The sequence below is a fragment of the Thalia democratica genome, chromosome 9 (genome assembly GCF_965202585.1).
Source record: "Thalia democratica chromosome 9, ktThaDemo2.hap1.1, whole genome shotgun sequence".
In the NCBI taxonomy this organism is placed as follows: Eukaryota; Metazoa; Chordata; class Thaliacea; order Salpida; family Salpidae; genus Thalia; species Thalia democratica.
This window is the reverse complement of record NC_139173.1, coordinates 21,607,487-21,630,163: the sequence shown is the minus strand read 5'-3', so window position 1 is coordinate 21,630,163 and position 22,677 is coordinate 21,607,487. Positions and strand designations below refer to the sequence as shown.

The 22,677-nt window shown below is 25.3% G+C and overlaps 1 protein-coding gene across 2 annotated transcripts in view; it reads right to left on the bottom strand.

The window, feature by feature from the left end:
- LOC145843844 (adenylate cyclase type 9-like) overlaps nt 1-934 on the bottom strand; it is a 34,472-nt gene extending 33,538 nt beyond the window's left edge. For both annotated transcript variants that reach the window (XM_082951086.1, XM_082951087.1), the window contains exon 1: nt 800-934. In XM_082951086.1, the coding sequence (XP_082807212.1) occupies nt 800-872 (73 nt within the window). In that variant the 5' untranslated portion in view covers nt 873-934. The remainder of the gene's footprint in view (nt 1-799) is intronic.
- Nucleotides 935-22,677: the final 21,743 nt, after the last annotated feature.

The following is a 22,677-nucleotide window of genomic DNA, read 5'->3' as shown; positions in this document are numbered from 1 at the left end:
AATAATAAATAATCTTATTTCTTAATTTTGAATAAAAACATATTTTTTCTCAAAAAAAACAATTGTTATTTTTTTTAGTTTTGGTCATAAATTTATAAAAATTGTTTTTTATTTATAATTTTTTTTTATAATGCAAAAAATATCTGCTGAGAATTTCTGTAAAAATAAAAAGAAGAGAAAATTGAGCAACTCTTTTAAAGTTCCAAGAAAGTCTCCAACGACTAATTTTTCATACATTATTGTTGCAAACTTTTTTTTAATTAACTAATTTCAAAAAATAATTTAAACTTCTATATTGCATAAAAACAATTTTATATTATATAGTTGTTAGCTTTCAAAAAATTGTAAATTTTCATTTCCAAAACCCCCTTGACCTTAGTATTAGTTCTGTATAGAAAATGTTCAACAACAAACCATTATACATTGTTATATAAGTGTTGGCATACTTAAATTGTTTTGGTTTGTGAAGAAATTAGGTTATTAAGAAATTATGGTATGATAGAAATTTTGGTAAATATGATTCACCAAATAAAAAAAGATTTATTTAAACAGAAGTTTTTGTTTAACATCAATTTAAATTTACTAATTTGACCAAGTTGACCTAAATGGTTTAAAATAATAATGAGTCAAGGAGAAATAGATCAAGTAGAAAAATGACCCTGGGGTTATAACTTTTGCTAAATTCAAAAAGTAAATTAATACTACCTATTTTAACAGTTATTTTTAAATTTACCCCATCAAAAACAAAAGTATTAGTATTAAAATAAATGATTTTTGAAAATAAAAATTTGAGGCTCACCTTGACTACTTTCCACTTCAGATCCAAGCTCAATATTTTCAGATTCTTTTATCATATCACGTTCAGGTTCCATCTTGTTGTGATTTATAATAAGTACACATTACAGGGTTAAAATATTAAAACATTTCTTTATATAATCACTAGAAAAAAACAAATAAAAATTTTATTGGTGTGCAACTAAAAAAATTTATTCAACTATAGGTAACTTAAATCTTTTTTTTTTTTCATAGACTGTATCTCAACTTACAACTGCATTGCAAAAAATGTTTATTTAAAAATTATTGTTGTACAACTTTAAGTATTTAAATATTTATAGACAAAGTTAGCATCCATAAAGCAAGCTTTACCAACAAATTAAAAAGACACAATACCGAACTATCAAACTATATTTGGGAATTAAAAGACGCAAAAAAAGACTATAATTTAAAATGGGAAATACTCTGCAGAACCAAAACAAAACCAAAAAACAATAAAACATGCCATTTATGTTGCTTGGAAAAATACGAGATTGAAAAAATTAAAAAAGATTTATCATTAAATAAAAGAAAAGAAAGGCAGCAACCCTGCCTACATAATCAAAATATGTATTTCAAAAGAACCAAAACCACTAAATAATAACAAAAAAATAACAACAAAATAAATCTAAAAACAAGAACAAACAAAACAAAGATAAGTTAACTTGTACATAAGTTGTTTTTAAAATAGGCTAACTAAAATTATTCAATTTTATTTGAAACGTCACAATGTGTTTTTTTGTTTTATTCTTTAAAAATCTTACTTTGTTCTTTATTATAGTTCTGAGGAGATGCATTTAGCATCGAAACTAAGTAAACGATTTGAAAACTAGTTGTTTTTTTATATTATAAATATAGACAAAGTTATATATTTTTATGAAGTATAATTTAAAAAATCAACAAATCAATTCTCAAATTTTAAAATACACTTGAATATTTTATAGAGTACATAGTTCTCCTTTTAAATGACTTTTACAATGGTTACTATTTTTATAAAATTTATTATGTTAAGACAAAATTTATTTGAAAAAACTAACATATACTATATTTTTGCTGTTGTAAAAGTCAAAAAAAAACTACCAATCTAGAAAATATTTTTTGACAAAAAAAAAGATTTGAAATTTTTTTTAACTTTAAAACTATTAAGGTAATATTAATTTGTAATTAGTACAATAATTTTAAAAATGACAACCTTTGAATTTTCGGCTGCAGTTCAATTTACATGTGGCAAGTATCACAAAAACACTTCATGAAAAATTTTAGATGATTTTAAGACGCAGATGTAGAGGAAAAGTCAGTATTTTTGAAAACAATCCCTATGTAAATTGTATAGTACCTTAAATTTGACATTTAAGTTTTTGGTTTAAAAGTTTTATAGAGGATTTTTTTAGTTTCTGTATTTCTTATCTTTTTTCAGTAATCTTAAGTTTTTTTAGAAAATTAAGAAGTGCCTCCATAAAACTTTCTTCAGAGCTTTTAAAAGGCATAGAACATTTTTGTTTGATAATTGCTACATATAGAAAAATTCCCAACCAAAAACTTGAGTTTCAAACTTTTATAGTCCCTTAAAATTTACATAAGGGTTGGTTTCAGAAAAACTGATTTTTCCTCTACCTCTGCTTCTTCAAATCACTTAAAAATTTTCACAAATGTTTTTGTAATATTTGCCACATATAATTTGAACTGCAACTGAAAATTCAAAGGTCGCCATTTTTATAACCACCCTAGTGGCCATTTTAACTAGAAATTTTCAATTTAAGCAAAATAAACCTGGAAATTTTGAACAATTTTTTCATGTAAATTTATTAAATTCAAATCATTAAGTAATAACTGTTATACACCCAAAAAATTGTAATTTTATTAAGATTTTCTTATTAAACAGAATTAAAATAATATAGTCACTTTATTCTATTTAATACAACTTTTAATCTTAAATTTAGTTATCTAGTAAGAAAGACTAGAAAATTTGTACTTCTAAAATTTTTGAAAAAGCTAGAAAACCTGGAAGAATTTTTTAACAAACCATTGGCCGCCCTATCTTTAAAAAAATTATTACATTCATTATTTTGATGTTATAAAAATAGTCATTAAAATTAATTGTAAAGCACCAATTGATTAAAATATTATAGCAGGCTTGCTAAAAATACTCTGTAATATATAAGAACTACATTAATAATAAAAGATTAAAACAAAATAGTTATAATTTAAAATGAAACAAAGTATTCAATTAAATCCATAATAAAGTTTATTAGGCAAGAGTAACAAAATTATTACAACTAATAACAACTGAAATCCCTTAGAAAGAGTATAAAATTAAGTTAATTGCTTAGACTCAATACTGCTTCTTTGCTGTCAGGTATACTTATGATAAATAAAACTAACAGAGTTTTTTCAATTTTATTTATATTTCATATAACATTTGTGTTTCTTAGATTTCACATAATAAAGGTAACACTCTGACGAGAATTATATAATTGCATAAGTAAATCTAAGTTATCTGATAATATTTTCAACAATTTCTTTGTTTTGTTTATTTTATAGATCTTTGAAATATATATATTGGTTTTTAGCAAAAGTAGTAAATTAATATTAAGGTAGTATGGTAGATGATGAAAAAAAGCCAACAGTTTATGCATTAAAGTTTAATAAACTATATTTTCTAAACTATTATAAACAAACAAATTTTAAAATCAAAAAACACCAGGTAGTAAAACTAACTCAACCACAGTAGATATAGATTATTAGCAAGTAGAACATATATCTCTGTAACCAAATTTTTTGTTTTATTAATTTTTAATCCATATAAGTTATAAAACTATATAAAATAAAGTGCTAAATGTGTAAGAGCTTAATAATTAAAATACTTTTTATTCAACAATTGTCAACTTAAGTTTACGCTGTTTCACCTAGAAGGATTTTCAGAGCTTATTACTAATTAATTAATTACTAATCAATTAATTACCAATTAATTACTTTCTCATTATATATAGTTGTGTGCTTTGTATCATTTTATTGTCACTTGAAAAATCTCTGAAGATCCTTCTAGGTGAAACAGCATAAGCTTACTTTGACAATTTAAGTTGACAATTGTTGAATATAAAGTACTTTAATAGTTTAATTCAAAAAAGTTTTTAAACATAAAGTACATAATACATGTTTGATATTAAAAAGTCTTTATTAATTACTGTTTTATTTAAAACTTAAAAATTGTTTAGAAAATATATGATGTGAGGTTTGATGACCTAAAGCTTATTCTTTTCAACAATTCATTTACCATAGTTGTGAGAATTCACATTCTTTTTTCTTTCTTTTTCAATTTAATGTTCTTAATTTAAAATAACTATATGTGAAACTAAATACTTGAACCTTAAATACATATAAATTCATTTAGAAAATTGTCATCTAGTAACTTAAACAAACTTTCCATAACCTCATGAAATTAAACAATTACAAAATTTCTTCGTAATTTTGATTATTTTTGTTTGTTTACTACAGGTTGTTTATATTTGTAACTATAACTATGTATACTATGTGTGTGTGACAATTATACAGTTGCATGCTTTGTTCAAATTCTTAACTTCAAGTTTACATATAGATTTACTTAATCAAACCACTTGAAGTGTTATAGAGAATTTACCATTAACAATCCTTAACGCAGGGTAAAATTTAAAGATTGTATCAACATAATAGTTTGATTTCTAGAACTTTTGGATTAAATGTGTTCATAAAACCATCGAGAAAAGCTTTTTCTTTCGGTATTCTTCGCTAAATTCTGATTCGAAACATTCTCTGAACGAATCTAAATAAACAGTCTTGCTTCTTAGCCATTTCAGGCTTTTTAGAAATATTCAATGGTTTTATTAAAACCTCATGAATTGAGTAGTTATTACTTATTAGGTAAGATGACTTTAAAAATAAATGCAATTTCTTAAAGATTTATTTTCCGAAGTCAGTAAATTAAGATTTTGTTAATTCATATTATTTAGTTTGAAATTCAAAAGAGTTTTAAAAAAAAGTTTAAACGTCATAGTGAGTTTGTTCAAAGTACAAAAACTTTTCTTGTAATTTTTATGACTTTTTTTCGTATAATTTCGTGTTTATTTTTCTATATCAGGGGTCAGCAACACGTCGCCCGCTAGCCAGTTGAGGCCCTCAAAAAGTAAATCTGCGGCCCGCGTCCGCGAGTATGTTTTTATTTTTAATATTTATAAGCATGATTTTGTCAAGAGTTATGTATTTTGACTTATTCCATTTACATACCTGATAAAAGTTATTCTAGTAATTTTACCGCTAAAATTCAAAAAATTAAAAAACAGGTTGTGTGTTTATGATGAGTAAATCTTCATAGTAAAAATATCACGGTTGTTTTCTACATTTGTAAGTGATAACTAGTTAAAACTTAAAACTATGGAATACTGTTTTATATTGGGTTCTTCTTTAATTTTGTAAGTTATTAATAAAATGCACGTTAAATAATCTTTGTTAACACACATTTCAGTAGTTTACAACTTTGCACAGTTATTAACAAAAATTTACTTCTAATTACATTAAGTATTTTGTAAAACAACTAAGTATTTAAATCTTTAGTAATAAAAAAGTGAATTAAACGAATTGAAAGATAAAAAAACTAAACAAAAACTAACATAATTTTTAGTTTAAAAATATACTTTGAAACTTGTCTTATAACACAAGAGCTAAAAAAAAATATAACTTTAAGTCAACTTATAAAAGGAGATATACAATACTAATGCCAAACATGTGAATTGGTTACAAATTAAATGATAGGTTACAAATTCTTTAAAGAAGGTAAAATCGTAATACGCGGAAATATTAGTATGTTAAATTTCATTAGGATTTTGTGCAAAAAGTGTAATTTTTTTTTGATACTTTTACATTTAAACAGATTAATAAACTATTGTATAATTCTTGATATTTTTAAAGAAGTTGATTCTTCATTAACTGAACTTAACTTTTATAAATAAAATATAAAGATAAGTACTGTAATACTTGTGCACTTAATTAGAAAAAAAAAAGCAACAATAATGAATAATAATAACACGAACAAATTATATGTGTATATTTTGTTTAACCAAAGAAACAAATACTATTTATAAATGTAAACTAAGCTTAAACCTGTTATTGTCAAAACAGTTTGCAAAAGTTAAATAAACGTTTTACTGTTTAAATTTTAACATTCATTAATGCAAAGTTATACACTACTTAAAATTAAATAAGGTCTATGTAAAATTATTTGTAAACTTACAAAAGTAACTATGACTTTATTTATTTGAAAGATTCTGTTAAAGTTTGAAAGCTATATTTTCGGTAATGAGTTTTACTTAAAAAGTTTCTTAAGTTTCAACAAGTTTAATATTTGTAGCAGATTTTTTTTTTGATTTAATTTAATGCAATTTTATTGATATAACACAATTTTTTTTTGTAATGTATTTATTGGAGTTAAAACAATAAATTTTTAAAGAGCTTAACAATTAAGGAGCTTTTATACAATTATGACAAAAGTTAAATTGTTAAAAAGTTTATTACTAAACAATTGTTTCACGCTAGAGCGATGATCACAAGTAAAAAAGTAAACAAACTAACAAGTTGCAACGGACAAAAATTTTATATAGTTTCAGATAAGTAATTAGTTGATTAGGTGATTGGTTAATTAATTAAATTTTAGTAATATTAAGCAAGATAAATTATAATTAACGTAAATACAATTATAACAAATATTAAACGACAAAACAAAACTACATAATGAAAACAAAGGTAGATTAAACTTAAATTTAGTAAATTAAGACTTTAAATAAAATTTTGTAAAATGTCTACATTTTCCCACCAATTCTGATCTCAAGTTTAAAAGTTTGTTGTTGTCTGCAAATGCAATTTCGAGTCTCACCAAATTACATCGGATGCAAATTTTACTAGGCTTATTTTGGTTACTGCGATGAATAATTTCCCATTTTATCATTTTTCTCAAATCAGGGTTGCAATTTTCGATTTTGTGAATGAATCCACTTAATCTTGTGCTTCATTTTTTCTTTACATTTTTATAGGATTGCGTATGTTCGTAAAATCTACTTTTGAATTGTCTTCCAGTTGAACCAATGTAAATATGTTCTTTTTTGTTATGCATAACTGTTGCTTTATAAATGAATCCTTTAGTAAGACATTCACCTTTAACTGGACTACTATTTTTTGATCTACAATTGCATAATTTGCAGTTTTCTTCAGTTGTTTTATTTGAGTTTTGAAGTAATTTCTGGTTGTGATTGGACAATTCTTTTTCCAAATTGGGCATGCAAGAATATGAAATCTTAATTGTATTTCTATTAAATATAGAACCATAAAAGCCTGATTTAGGGAAATGTCTGGATACTAATTTTAGAAATTACTTCCCAATATTCGTCTTTATACAATTACTGAAAGGAGGGTTGTAATGTAATTGGAAAATAATTATATTGAACTCGTAAATATGGAAAATATACATCTTTAAACTAAACTATATACTATATTTCCTACATAAATATTACAATTTAGTATGTTTGGACTAATAAAATTATTAAATACGAAGAGAAAGTTTAGTAATAATTTCTCTAAGATTGAACAGTGAGAAATAATTGTTTTATTTATAATGTTTATTATATAACACTATTTTAAAATTATATTCTATGTAGAAACATAGCTGAAATAATAGTCAAAACTTATCAATAGTAGTAGTTTTTTATCTCAAAAAGAAAACTGGTATTGAATAAAGCCATACAAAAATTTTTAACTTGTTACATTACTTAAAGCATTTAAATAAAGGAATAGAAATTAAGTTAACGCAAATTTCTCATAAGATTCTAGTTAACTTTATATAAATTAAAGACATATTAAGATTATTATTATTACTACTATTTTTTCTTTACGCTTATTATTATACAATTTTTTAACAAGTAATAGATACAAAGACTTTTGTTTTCAACACTTTAAAAAGACTAGTCCTGAAAATGAAGTTGTACGTACGAAAAACTCTGTTTATGTAAAAAAAAAAACACTTTTGTGAGATAATTGTGAGTAATATTACCAACACATATTTGTTGTAAAGTTTTTGTTTATTGAAGAAAAGTGAATATTATGAAGATAGATAATTTAGATAAATAAAAGACAACTTTGTTTCTACTTTTCATATCTAAGTTACAAAAAGTTTTGTAATTAAATATTTCGTGCACCAGACAAATACTTTTAGCGTCTTTTTTATGTCGTTCCGTTAACTTAATTATAAACAATAAAAAGAATAAGTTTAAATACGAAAGTAGTAAGACTTTAGCACTTGACTGTCCGATTAAATACACCGTAAAATTTAGAAAAACAAAAGTTTAAACTTTAAGTTTTCTCGTAGATTAAGTCAAAAACAAAATGAAAGCATTTACACTTTTAGCTTTGGCGCTTTTTCCTACTCTTTAACATTTCAGTTACCGTGGAACGAAATGAATCTGATAAAAATCGAAGTTATTTCTGAAGCGATTAAAGAATACTTACCGACTTACTTATGGATTCTCGACATGTATTTCTACAAAAAGCTTGCTATCGAAAGACACACAAACTCTGAATTTGACGACGTTTTCATGACTGAGTTTAATGGGGGTCTCTTGAAAACATCTTTTCGGGCTATCCAAGAAATGATAAACGTAATAATATCAAAAAAAGTTACTGTAGAAGCAAAATAACTGAATACGATTTGTCTTCTAAACATAACCTGACGTCGTATTTCAACGGCTATCTGATCAAAGTAGGTGGCTCGCGGAAAATAAGAAAAGTTGAAGAAAACGAAATTGCCTACCAATAGGTCGACGGGCATAACGTGGGAGTTCTTGTACGCTTCCGCATCAAACGGTTTTAAAGTAATGCCTTTGAAAGATTTCAACTCAAACGGTGAACGGTAGAGTGAGTACAGACCAGTTGGTTTTCTAACGAACCGATATGAGAGGAGCAAGCTGCTGGCGTTAATCAAAACTAGATACCAAATGGAAGAAGTCGCAAAAGAAACATGAGTGTCGGAGTTCGAAAAAGAGTTTTGGGATGAGTACGATCAGATTTGATCGAGCAGGTCACCGACATGAAGTTTGACGAGTTTCAACACGACCAAGATGTGTTGAATTTTGGAGGCGACGGAGAAAAAAGTGTAGTTTACAAGGACTGCGGCAACATTTCGTTCGCCGGCGTGTTTGGAACAAATCTGGGATATTTTGGTGTTCATGCGTACTATGCAAACGGTATGCGAGATGAATTTTGTAGAAAAAATATGACGAGAGAGTTTGTTGAATAGTTGAAAAAAATAAAGCTAAATGAAAACGGGGAGTAAAGCTTTTTGGAGGAGATAAAGGAACGGCAGCTGTGGAAAAAGCGACTGAAAAAACAGGTGAAAGTAAACCTGATGTGACGTCTGTAGTTTCAATGAAAGGTAATTTACCATATTAATTCTAAAAAAATTTAGAATAAACGTAAATATATAATTAATTAATTAGTAAACTAAAGGGTAACTTAGCTTTGTAGCCTGTAAAGTGGTAGATTCCAATCTACTTTTAAGTAAACTGTGTTCAAATTAATAAGTTGAAGCACAAAAGTATGGTTTAAAAATGCTATATGCTTTGTGCGAAATTAAAATAAAGAGTTGCTTATATAACCAAAGAAAATAGTTAAAAAAGTAAACTTTTAAAAAAAGCAGATTACACGACCGAAAAGCCAAAACGACACCGTAATGATAAAAAATTAAAAAAGCTTAAAAGAGCAAAAAACAAATCGAAAGAACTAAAACATTGCCGATGAAATTCTCTAAAAAAGAAGTAAGTTTTACATACTAAAGCTAAAAAATGACACTTATTTTGGTTATACTCTATTCTTTTAAATGTTGAACACATAAACAGTGCTTAAAAACTGAAACATTGTATTAGAAATAACTTTCTTGTGTTTGTAATAAAGAAAACTTTTCGTAGTAGTAACAATCATAAGTTTTTTTAAGTTTTAATTTTTTTATTTAAATTCAAGACTTTTTGATATAATTTCTGCACAGCTACCTTGCAATACTCACCTAAGAAAAGCACTGAAAAAAAAAAGAAAGTTACAAGTATTGGAAGTCGTTTTGTAATCCGGATGGTTTATATAAAACTACTGAGAAAATTGTGAGTCGCTTAACGGAATATTAATTACCAACTAATTATAAAATTTTTGCTTAAGCAACTAATTCAAAGCTACGCAAGTAAACTTAAAAAAAAAAGAATTAGAACAAGGTATTAATCTTTAAAGAAAGGCTATAATTTGTGGGTTTTACATAAAGTTTTATTATAATAAATTGGTTTAAATCTGTATTTTATTTTAAAGTTACTTCTTATTTTGAATTTAAAAGTTAAATAATTTGGTCGTACAATTCTAAATTTAACTCATAGTAGTTTTATAAAGCATTTTTTATCAAAGTTTTTACTAGTTTCAAATAAACAGAGTTTAAACTTTATCTGAAAAATATTTATCTTTTTTTTTTCATCTATCAATACGTTGCTAAAAGAATATCAATAGTTTTAAAACAAGAGTCTTCATTTTGAAAAGAATTTCATTGGTTTTAATTATAAAAGAATAAATGAAATTATAATTTTGAAAGACTAAATGAAGTACAAATTTAAATACTTACAAAAATATCATGCTAGTTTGAAGCAAAACCTGTTGTTTCACACTTAAAATAACCTTTTGAATTCCAATTAAAATTACTTATAAGTAAATAATTATTTTCAGTGCATAAACAACGTTGCTGGTGCGTTGACAATAAAGGAATGTTTGTGAAACAATTGTTAAAATCTTCTGGTGTATTTAAAAAAAAATATATTCTTTCTTCAGTATATATCTAATGTCAATTAGAAATTTTATCAGTTTTTGTAAGTTGAAGTAATTGAATTTACTATCTTTTATAAGTTAAGTAAAGTTATATAAGCATCGTATTTATCTCATTATAAGTTTAGAATCCTTTTTATGTTTACACTTTCGGTTATATCGAACTTTGTTTACTAGTTTTAAATTCTTTTAGAACTAGCACACGCTTATAAATCTTACTGCTGTGTTATAAAAAGTAAAACAAATATTAACAGCTATAATCTTTTTTTGTTTATGATAAGTTACTACTTGCGTTTATTCATCGAAAAATATCTAAAATGTTTTGAATGAATGCTGATATTTACTGTTATCTTTGTTTTTGTAAATCAATAAGAATGCTAGATTTTGGTAACAGCGAGAAGGCTAGTAATTTTTGTGCTGTTGCTTCTGTAAGATTTGCTACGCTAATAGAAAATTAGTCACCTTGCTACTAAAAATAAAATATTTTTAAGGGGCACCAGATGCACCCTACATGAATTATTACAAACAGTCATATTAAAATTTTTTAACATTTTCGAGCTTAGTTGCTTATAAAGTAAAACCATTAAACTTGACTTAACCTAACTATTAACTTTGTCGTAGTTTAATGTAGTTTATTCTTTAAACTTTTTTTTTTAGTATTGACTATGTAATAGCAATTATGGTTTTTTAGTATTGATTATGTAATAGCAATTATGGTTTTGTAGAATTTAAATTATGGTTAAGTTAAAAAGATTACTTTAGTAGTTATAAAACCTGTTAATAAAAAAAAGTTTGAAAAAATTATTTATAGAAAAATGTTTATTTGCAATGCCTGCAATAAAAACGATGCAATATATACCGATTAATTTTTAATGGGTGATGATACGCAATTAGACTTGTATATGAAAAAATTATAATTAAAATCACTTATATAAATTATTCATAAAAGTATTAGTTCATAATCTTAAATTTATTTACCTTAAAATAAATACTTCATCCAATACCGTAATAAACAATTTTAAATAAAAACTAAATTATTTAGTTGAATTTTTTAATCAGCATAAACAGTTTGTAGATTTTCTTTATTTAAAAATTGTACATTGGTATCGTTCTATTTAATTACTATTATAATAATCAACTAAACATTGATTTAAAATTTTATTTGATATACAATAATGATGTATACTCCAATAATAATATATACTTAACATTTTTATGCAGCACAGGTAATTGCGAAATTAGATGCATACTTTTTAAAGTTTGACATTTACTACTAAATTACTAATTATATTTACAAGTAAATAAGTATAATGGGTTATTATAAACAATTGCTTTGAATTACCTAACTAGTATTTGTTACGAAAGTATATTTTTATATAAAAATGCTGTATAAATTTGAATTAGTTTTAGTTTTGCTTAACTATATGTTATCTAAAATAGCTAGAAATAATAATTATCATTAAAAGTGTTTAAATAAATTCTCTTATTAATGTAAAAATGATACACTAACATTTTCCACCCGATCAAATCCCACCCATTTTTTTTTTTTTTTTTTTTTTTTCACTTTTTAATGTTTTTGTTTTACTTTCATCTATTATTTATTTATTTTTTACTTTCAGTGTTACCCTCAACCGTTACCCTTGGTCGGTAAGCGGTTCTCCGATTTGACCGGGTGGGGTGTGATCGAGTGGGATTAGATCGCGGGTTGGAAATGAGCGGTTCCCTGTTAAAATACAGTTATATATACATGTGTTTATACCTATACCAAATAACTTTTTTTCATATATTAATAAAAAATAGTCAATTAATCATAAAAGTCAGTAATTTAAATACAACTTTTGAACATAAGAACAACAATATACATGCAAAATATATATTTAATAACTTAAGACAACTTCATACACACACACCCCGTAAAGCAACATAATTTTTTACAAAGTAAATACGACAAATTCTAAAATTTAGTTTACACATTATCTAATGATCTCAATATACTAAATATAATTTATATTATGTTTAACAATAGAAAAAGCACACTTATTATTCAAAATTTACGATTTTGTTTAATGTTTATTTCTTACAGTAGAACATAAGGTTTAGTTTTGATGTGAGTGCTTAAACGTAAAGTTTGAATTCTGAGAAAATAAATAAATAAAAATATCAAGGCTGATACAAAGGGCAACGGGTCAGAAAAGCACGGCGTCACTTTAGTACAGAGTGACACTTTAGCACAGAGTGACAATTTAGCACGGAGTGAACATTTATCACGGTGTGACACTTTAGCACAGATTTTTTTTTAGAATTTTCCTTCTATGTGGAAATAACATTTGTAATATATGTTTTAAAATCAAAAATGAGCTATGCAGCATGTTAACTAAAAGTTAACAAGCTTTAAATGAGTTACAAGTTTCAGTTTTGATGAAAACTAAAACAAAAGTAAGTTAAGTAAAATAAAATCTGTAAACATTTTTATATAACTGTATTTAATTATACAATATTTAAAAATATTTTAGCTATTGTATTAATAAGTAGCTTACATTTATCAAATATTAACATAAACTAAACTGATAACACTATGATTTTCTTAAATTGATAGGTTTAAACTATAAGTTTTATCTGGTTTTTTGTTTTAGTTTTATTTCAAGTTTAGCCTAATGTCTTCTTGCATGTTTATATAAAAAGTTTACAGGTTTTATTCAACTGATGGTCTCGTCTGATTAGGTTCAAGCGAGTGAAACATTGTATTGTTAATAAAGTTAAAAATGTTTAATTGACAAAAGTAATTTTACAAACTTTATTAATTTTTTTTAGCTATATAACTTTAAATTCAAATATTTTGATGCTTTTACTTTAAAAAGATTAAAATATTTTTACAAAGCTAGCAATATATACAAGCTCTAGTATTTTTAAAACATTTCTAAAGGCTTAAGTTAGTTTGAATAACGTTAAACTTAAAGCGTAAATTTTAAATAAAAGATGACATATATAAAGGTTAATAACTTGCTTAAAACTAACAAAACTCAAGTTTTTCACAAATTCGATGTGCTCTAAGTTTAATTGGGACCGAACAGTAACAACAATTTTATTTACAAAATATATCATAAAAAATTGTACTAATATTTTAATCCATGTCTGTTAGGTTACTAATCATTTTGAAATGAATAACAATAAAAATAAATGTTTTAACAAAAACTACTACTGGATCTCCTTTTCAATTTTAGATCTAGATCATTGTTTCCTACCAAGATCTTTTCAGATTTAAATAATTATGGTTTTTTATAACAATTATTGCTTAACTACACTATTAAGCTTAATTTTAATACTTACTTTATACGTATAAGTATGCTTTTATAATTTAATAAGTAAGATAGGTAAATAGTTTTTGATTAATAGATTTTCAAACAATTTTGTTATAGACGAATGGAGTCTTCCGTAATATTTTTTTAAAGTTATACAAACGATAAAAGTTTATAAATATTTTTTATCCTTTACAATACAGGTCAAATACTGTTTGTAAAAGTATGTAACTCTGTAGTTTTTTTTTGTGCTTCGAGTTTGCTTAGATTCTGTGTCTTTATGGGGTCTTTTAGTTATAAACAGTTTACTGAACACGATAAAGAAATCAACACTTAAAAACTTTGGCCAAACGATCTGCTGTATAGAAGAACTTTTCGGTCATCGAGCTAAACACCTTTTATTTTTTACTAATATAGTTTTATTATTATTTTCGCTACTTTTATTTTTTGATGATAAAACAAAGAAGGTTATAGACGTGTCTTTAAAAATTGGAAACTTGTACCTTTTATGAACAAGAAGAAGAAGTAAATAAAATTAAAATATGCAATATTTATTTACAAAAAAATTAAATTAGTAGCATTTAAAAAGCAGAATACATTTTTGCTTACAATAAAAACTTGGGCCTATTTACTTTTATTAAATTGTAAAAATAGTTAGCTCTTTTTACTTCAAGAAAATAAAAAATCCTTTCTATTGTTTTTAAATTGTAAAACTTAATTTTATAATTAAAAAACCTATAGAATTAACAAGATAAACTGCGTATACAATCATAAAAAAACATTAAAATTATTTGCGACAATAATTTGCTTATAAAATGAAAATAAGTACAAAAACTACCAAAGATTTTTTTTGGGAACCACTCATTTCCCACCCGCGCACAATTCTCACTTAATTAACTCCCACCCTATCAAATCCGAGAACTGCTTACTGGCCAAGGGTAAGGGTTAAGTTAAGAGTAACAGTGATAGTAAAAAATAAATAAAATAAAAACTAAAAATGTACGTAGTAAATAAAAAATAAAGAAAATGTAGAAAATCATAATAAATTTTGGGTGGGAATTAAGCGTGGGTGGGAAATGATCAAGGTGGAGAATTATTATTATACCGATATTTTTAGTTCATACTTTTATAATGATTTAGTTAGTAATTTAACTATTTTACACTTTTCAACAAACTATAGTAAAAAAAACTTGTAAGTACACGTATACTAAAGAAACATTGACTCATTGAATGAAATTTTAGTAATAGTTAAAATATAATAATATTATAATAGTACTTGCTATAACTTAGACTGGATTAATTTCATGAGAGACCTAATAAATATAAACAGCAAGTACTATCTTTAAGTGTAGGGTCAGTTTACTCCTAGTTCATACGAAACTACTATCTATCTACAACCTATATATTTTTCATTCAATCAATTTATTCTAGTAAATCTCTCATGTCTCTGAAATGTATAAAGCTGATTTTTCAGGTTTTGTTTTATGCTTTAAAAACGCGAATTATAGAATTTTGTTTTATTGTCTTTAAATTAGCTTATTCGTAATTTAAGTTTAAACATACCTAAATCAATAAGTTTACGCTGATAGCACTTTGTCGCTGTTTAAACATACCTGAATCAGTTATTTATACAGTTTCTGTAATTTTTAACCAATCAAAAACCTATAAAACTAACTTTTGTATTTCTAGTTATTAGTATGTATTTTACGAAACTAAACAACAACTAAAATTAAAAAAACTAAGAAGCTTGATGAAGGGAAGTATAGTTTAAGTTTGTTGATACTCGTTTAAGTTTTTACAGAATACTAAAAATACTTTTAAAAATTTCGGTCTGCGAGCAAATTTTCCTAAAAAACTGGCCCATTACTTATAAAAGGCTGCCGACTCTTGGATAAATGTATACATAGCAACACACGAAACTATAAAAAAAACAATTCAATATCTTGTTACTTGTTTTTTCTTTCTAAGTAAATTTGTTTTGCTTTTAGATTTTTACAACACTGCTTGATCGATCTTTATATTTGACAAAAATATTATCTAAAAAAACAAACACGAAATTATACGAAAATAAGTCATTAAAATTACAAGAAAAATATCTGTTTTTGAATAAACCCAATATGACGTTTTAGATTTATCTTTAAACTGTTTTGGATTTCAAACTAAACTGTATGATTTAATAAAATCTTGATTCACTGATTTCGAAAAATGAATTTAAAAGTCATTGCATTTCTTTTTATAGTCCTCTTACCTGCTGAATATTTACTTCATGAGGTTTTGTTGAAACCATTGAACATCATTAAGGAGCCCGAAATTGCTAAGAAGCAATACTATTTTGCTTCATTCAGGAAACACTTGGAATCAGAAATTGAAGAAGATAAGAAAAAAGATAAATCTTTTCTAAATGATTTTATGAGCATATTCAATCAAAAAGTTCCAGATAAAAAAGATCTACCTCTATCGACATTGGTCTATAAAGTAGTAGAAATAAAACTTGAAAAGTTCTACAGTTCTACAAAAGACAATGATTTATCGTTGGTCGGAGCTGTTTTTGGATTGGTCGTTTACTTCGTATTTTCCGAAATGTTAGTGTTTATTTATTGAGTACAACTATAATAAAAAACTTAACTTACTTACTTTTGATCAAAAAAATTGTTTATTGGCTCTGTAAAAGTTTAAAGTAGTTTTTTATTATTTTATCAAACTGAAGTGTAAAATATAAATACTTATTTTTTGATACTTTTAGGTTGGAATATGTACTTACTCACACAACACAATGTTTGGTCAAATTATCAAACAAAGTCCTGTCTTTGACAAAGTTTTCAGCTGATTTTAAAAAACTTGCCAGTATTTCTTGGCATTGCTATTTTTATTTACTTTTTTCTGTGCTTTTATTGGTGAAACTTTCACTCTAATGTCTACAACTTTCAGAAAATACCAGGTTAGTATATAAAGTAATTAAACAAATCGGTGTGTTTTTCGGTTATGAGTATTTCAATTTGTATTTTTAAAATTTGTACTATTTTTTTTTGCGTCCTGAATTTGAAGGTTAAGTGATATTAAAAACTAAATTACAAAAATATATAAAATGATACCTGTTTTTGGTTGTCTATATGTTAAAATATTTATAACTTCTTCTAATTTTATATTTATCATCTGAATTGGTAAGTATAAGAAAAGTATATTAAATAAAAAAATTTAAAACTTCAGATCAATTTGACAGTTGACAAAGAATTAAGCAACGAAGATTGTATCTCTGGTAAGTTTTTCTATTTGTGATACAATTTTTATCTTCAAATAAAAATTAATATCTATAAACTTTAAGAAACAAATAAAAATATTAAACTAGAAAATTTTAACAGACTCTGAAAATGAAAATTCTAACTCTTCTTTGCTCACAAACGAAACACCAATAAATCTAAAAGTAGATGGAAGAAAAATTGAGCCGAAAGTTGATTTTTTTCATCGTTTTGTTTACGAATGTATAAAACTCGCCAATGCTTTGCTGATATTTACTTACTTGGCATTGTTGTTTTTATTCACTTTTTTCCGTCCTCTTATTGGTGAAATTTTCACTCTGGTGTCCACAGCTTTCACAAACTATCAGGTTAGTAAATCTTATAATTATTAAGAAACCGTATATTTTTTTCGCTTGGATATCTACTTTTTGTATTATAAAAAAAAACCTTTATGTTTCGAAATAAAAAGTTGAAAGTTGTCAAAATATAAAATAAAATAAAATTTGCTTAAACATCCATTTTTTGCTTGTTTAATACTTCTTAAGAATTTGCTCGATGTTAACTGAAGTCTTAAAAATAGAATCAGATAAAAGATTTACGAAATTTAAATTTCAGGTCAATTTTAAGGTTGACAAAGCAGCAAGCAACGAAGATATCCTCACTGGTCAGTTTATTTTGTTGCTATTTTAATGTTTCTTTGTAAGAGTTTGTTGAGAAATTGCTAAACCAAAAAAAATCTTTTTCAGACTCTGGAATTGAAAACTCTCATTTTCTTTCGCTCACAAACAAAAGTAAAAAATCAAAAATTCCGAAAATAGATGGAAGGAAAATCGACCCGAAGGCTGCACTTTTTTATCGTTTTGTTTACGAATATGCTGATTCTCATGGTTCGAAAATACCAAGAACAAACGCTTTTAATGAGAAGTTAAATTGAAGAAAAGCATTATTGAGTAAAGAACGAAGACAGATGCCTTCAAAGAATTGTTAAATTAGTAACAAAAACGTTTATAATTAATAAAGGGCAAAGAAAAAAATTACCGTTTTGATTATAGTCAATTAACTATCATTAACTAAAAAATATTAAAATATGTTTGTAAGGTAATTTAGAAATAAAATTATAGTAAACTATAACTTTTTTCGGAAATTTACTGTCAAATTTTTAACACTCAATAACTTTTATGTTCTTTGTATAGCTAAAATTTTACAAAAGTATAAAACTTACCATATTTTAAACGTTTTTTCATCTAATTAAGGGCATTAGTATATGAATTGTTTCATAACTCAAAACAAGATATTATGAGTTTTATAAACAATATTCTTTTGAGAAATTATTAACACTTCATTTAACAATGTTTTTCAAATTCAACTTGTCTGTTTAGTATAATAATATAAACTTTTTATATACAATAAAATATAAATTATCAAGGTCTACGTCAGGGTGCCCCAAATTGGGCAATTTTAGTCTAAGGAGGCTATTTGCAGCAAGGGGAGGAACATAAGATTGACATTTGAAACTAAAATTAAGATATGCTAGAGTTGGTGATATTGTGAAATTAAAAAGGTCTTATTATGATAGTTTTTTGAGAATTCTAATTGGAGAGGGCTTTATGAAAAACAGTTTAGGAAACTTTTGTCTAGATGGGTAACGGGTTAAAATTGCACGAGGGTACTTAGCTGCACGAAAAAAAATTGCATGAAGGGCTTATTTTGCACGAAGATACTTTTGCACGAGGGAACAAAATTGCACAAAGAAAATTTTTACCAAAGGAAAATTTTGCAGGAGTAAAAATTTTGCACGAAGGGTCATTTTTGCACGAGAGTAAAAAAAAAACAGATAAAAAATATATAAAACAGAAAGCAAAATTAAATTAATAAAAATGCAAAAACAAAAAAAAAGTTACTGACCGAGGGTAATGGTTAGAGGTAACAGTGATAGTATAATAAAATAAATAAACTTATCTAAAAGTAAAAAAAAATTAAAAAGAAAAAAATTAAAAAATAACAACAAACAAAAAAATCAATCCGTGCAAAAATGTCCCTTCGTGCAAAAGTGTCTTCGTACTATTTTGTTTACGTGCAATTTTGTCCCCTCGTGCAATTTTGTCCGTTCGTACAAGTTTGACACCCACCCGTCTAGATGGACATGAGTTTAGTTAACATAGTTGTAACAAAAGCATTATCAGAACTACTTTCACTAATTAAGTTAGGTTAAATTGCATTTTTTACGGACATTTAAGCTTTACTGAAACTTTACTAACACTTTATAGCTCTTTATGCTGTTTTGTTAAAACCCTTCTGGTGGTTTACATCTACTCACCTACTCTTAATGGTTTTTTTGTGAACAGGAATTTGTTTTTTGATAAAGCGTAAAAACTTTTTGATAGACAACCTAGTGTTGCTAAACGTTAGAACAGGGTTTCCCAAACTCATTTTCTAATTCGCCCCCTTTTCAGAAATTTAAAAAATAATCGCCCCCCACGATTTTACAAAGTAGTTTTTCTCTTGTTTACAAACTTTTGAGCCGAAAAAGTTGTGTTCGAAATGTAATTTAGTCTGGTACTTCTTATGCACGCACTTTTGGGCTGTGTTCGAAGTAGTTTACAGGGCTTGAGAAAATAAGTTACATTTGTTTTCTTATAAGCCAAGTAAAGTGTATTAAAATACTTAATTATTAAAAAGCCTTGTGTAATCTGTAATCAATCCTGTTTAGATATGAATTGTTTCGAAACTAATGAAACTTTTAGGGTAGTGGTGGACAAATTTTGTAGTCAGCAATTCATATTTACTAAAAAATCTTTTCTAGTTTCAACTTGTTTAAAAAATGTAATTGCGGGCTGCATAATTTAAAAAAATAACATATATGAAAATTAAAAAACTCGAGCAAAATTGTAATAAAGTTATTTATTATTATTGTGATCTAGGAAATACTTTTGTGAACTGAAAACCAAATTGAAAGTGTATTTCAAAATATTAAGTATCAAAAGGCTAAATTTTGTTTATTTTGCACAAGTACTTTTCAAGTTACTTAGCGGGTCGAAATTTGACTGGATCTTAACCGTACGTTACCCATCTGAAATCTTAACTTAAACCTGACATTATAATAATATCTCATATAACAAATTTCGGACATGTAGAAGTTAATACTAAGTAACTTATCTAAGCCGCACAAAATACTTAAATTATTTTATAGATAGGCATAAACTAAAATTACTATACCAGAGATTAAAAAACTATAAAAGAATGAACAGTTTATTTTACATATAACAAAATAAATATTAAAACATAGTTTCTGATCTAGTTTGAGGAAGTTTGATCAACTGGTTGATTATCTCACATGAAAAGTGGTTTCATCAACAGCTTCAGTTAATGCAGTAAAATTATAAATTTCAATACTAAGATATATTATAAGCAAGTTAGTTGTAAAGTTAAAAACCTAATTTTAAACTTTTTTAACTATATGTTTTGTAGTAGAATACCATTAAGTAGTATTTGACTTGGAATAACCTTTAGGAAACTAAACCTTAATTTTAACAATTTCTTTTTTCTTAATTTAAATTCAAAAAAATAAAATCAAAATTTTTACAGTTAATTTTGTGAACGGAAAGTAATCGATTAAAAAATTTTTTAATAAGGTTAAAATTTTGTTTTAACTGTAACTGTAGCAGTCATTTTGATGGCTTATTTAATACAGTTTAAACTTATTTTTTCTCTAGTTATTAGCCTATAATAATTTACAAGAAGAAAATAGTGAAAAACTAAAATCTAGTGTTGAGCTATTAAAATAAACAACACAATCTAATTGCTAATCCTTAAAAATTAAGATAAAACAAAAAACAGTTGTATTAATAGTTTAAAACTCCTTAATATATAGATTTTTTAACAATAATAAATCAAGTTAGAAAATAAAATTGAGTTTAAGAATCTTTTAAATGAAAAATTTAAAGTAATTTCTAACAGAGACCTCAAATCTATACTCTTTTAAAACCAAAAAAAAAAATTGAAATAAAAACTTTAATAGTTATCAAGATTTTTTATTTATACAGATTTAACAAGTAATAAGAAAAAGATGTCAAACAAATACTTTAATAACTATGCTATAAAAACTTTTGGTGTAATGTAAATCGACAAATATAAACTACAAAATTGTCCAGGTCAAAACAAAGCTATTAACATATTTAAAACATAAACCATTTTATAAATACAGTAGACTTCCTCTTCAGTTCGCACTTTGAACAAAATCAAAAAGTTTAAACTCAAAAATTGTTACCATTTTTTTATACAAAATGATAAATTTAAATATGTTATATGCAATAACGTTATGAATAAACATGAAATCAACTAAATAATAAAACAAACATTCACTAAAAAAATATTTATATAAGCTATTAAATATTATGTATTTTTTGTTTTGTTAATACTTAGTTAGTAATAAACTTTATTTAAGTTAAATTTTAGAAAATATAAATTTGCACTTTTCTTGGGTAAAATGTGCGAACTCAAGAGGAAGTCTACCGTAATTAATATTTATTAGGTATTATGCAAACCTGTTGTAGAATAAATAACTTAATAAAATTTTTATTATAAAAAGACTACTTAAATACAATACAAACCAGGTTAAATAAGAAGTATTTTAAAAGATCAATTAAAATAAAAAAAATCTCATAAATTAATTTCTGCATTTAAGTCTAATATAATATGAAGGATGAGGTTCATGACTGCTTGCAAGTTTTTCTAATCTGATTCTCAATCAGTAAAATAAAGTCTCCTTTACAAATATCTAGATTAGATCTTTTGCTCAAGATGTTGATAACTGAACTGAAAGCTTTCTCAACAACATAGCTAGAAGGAAAAACTATAAACAACAATCTAAATTCCTCTCATAAGATTGGATACTTTTGCCTTAGTTTTTGTTGAGTACAAAAGCTTTCATATCGTTCTTTGGAAAAATTTACTTTAAGTTCAAGGTCAGTTTGTAAGTCTGAGAAGGTTTCCTGTAAGTCGTTTACTTCAAAAAGATCTGCCTCGAAGGGATCCATAATTTTATCTATATGATAGTTTTTTTGTGTCAAATCAAAATTTTACTACTTAATATGTTGAAATCGTTAAAAATTCCAGATTTTTTAGGTTTTTTTTTTGCCTAAATTGTCAAATTCCAGATTTTTTCAGGTTTCTAGGTAAATTGGCAACCCTGTATAATTTTATTTATTAGTCTAACTTAGTGACTTTTCAAAAAACAATTGGAAATATCATGAGGTGATATAACTATCACCTCATGATATTTCCAATAAAAATAAAAGTATTCAGGGTTGCTAGTTTACCTAGAAATTTAACAACATATAACATAGATTTTTACAAACCATTTATGATCCCAAATAACATATATGTCAGGTTATAAAATGGTTAGAGGGATTCCGATCGTCTATGATCTATGTAATTGTGAAATAAGAAAATATATGAATGAAAAT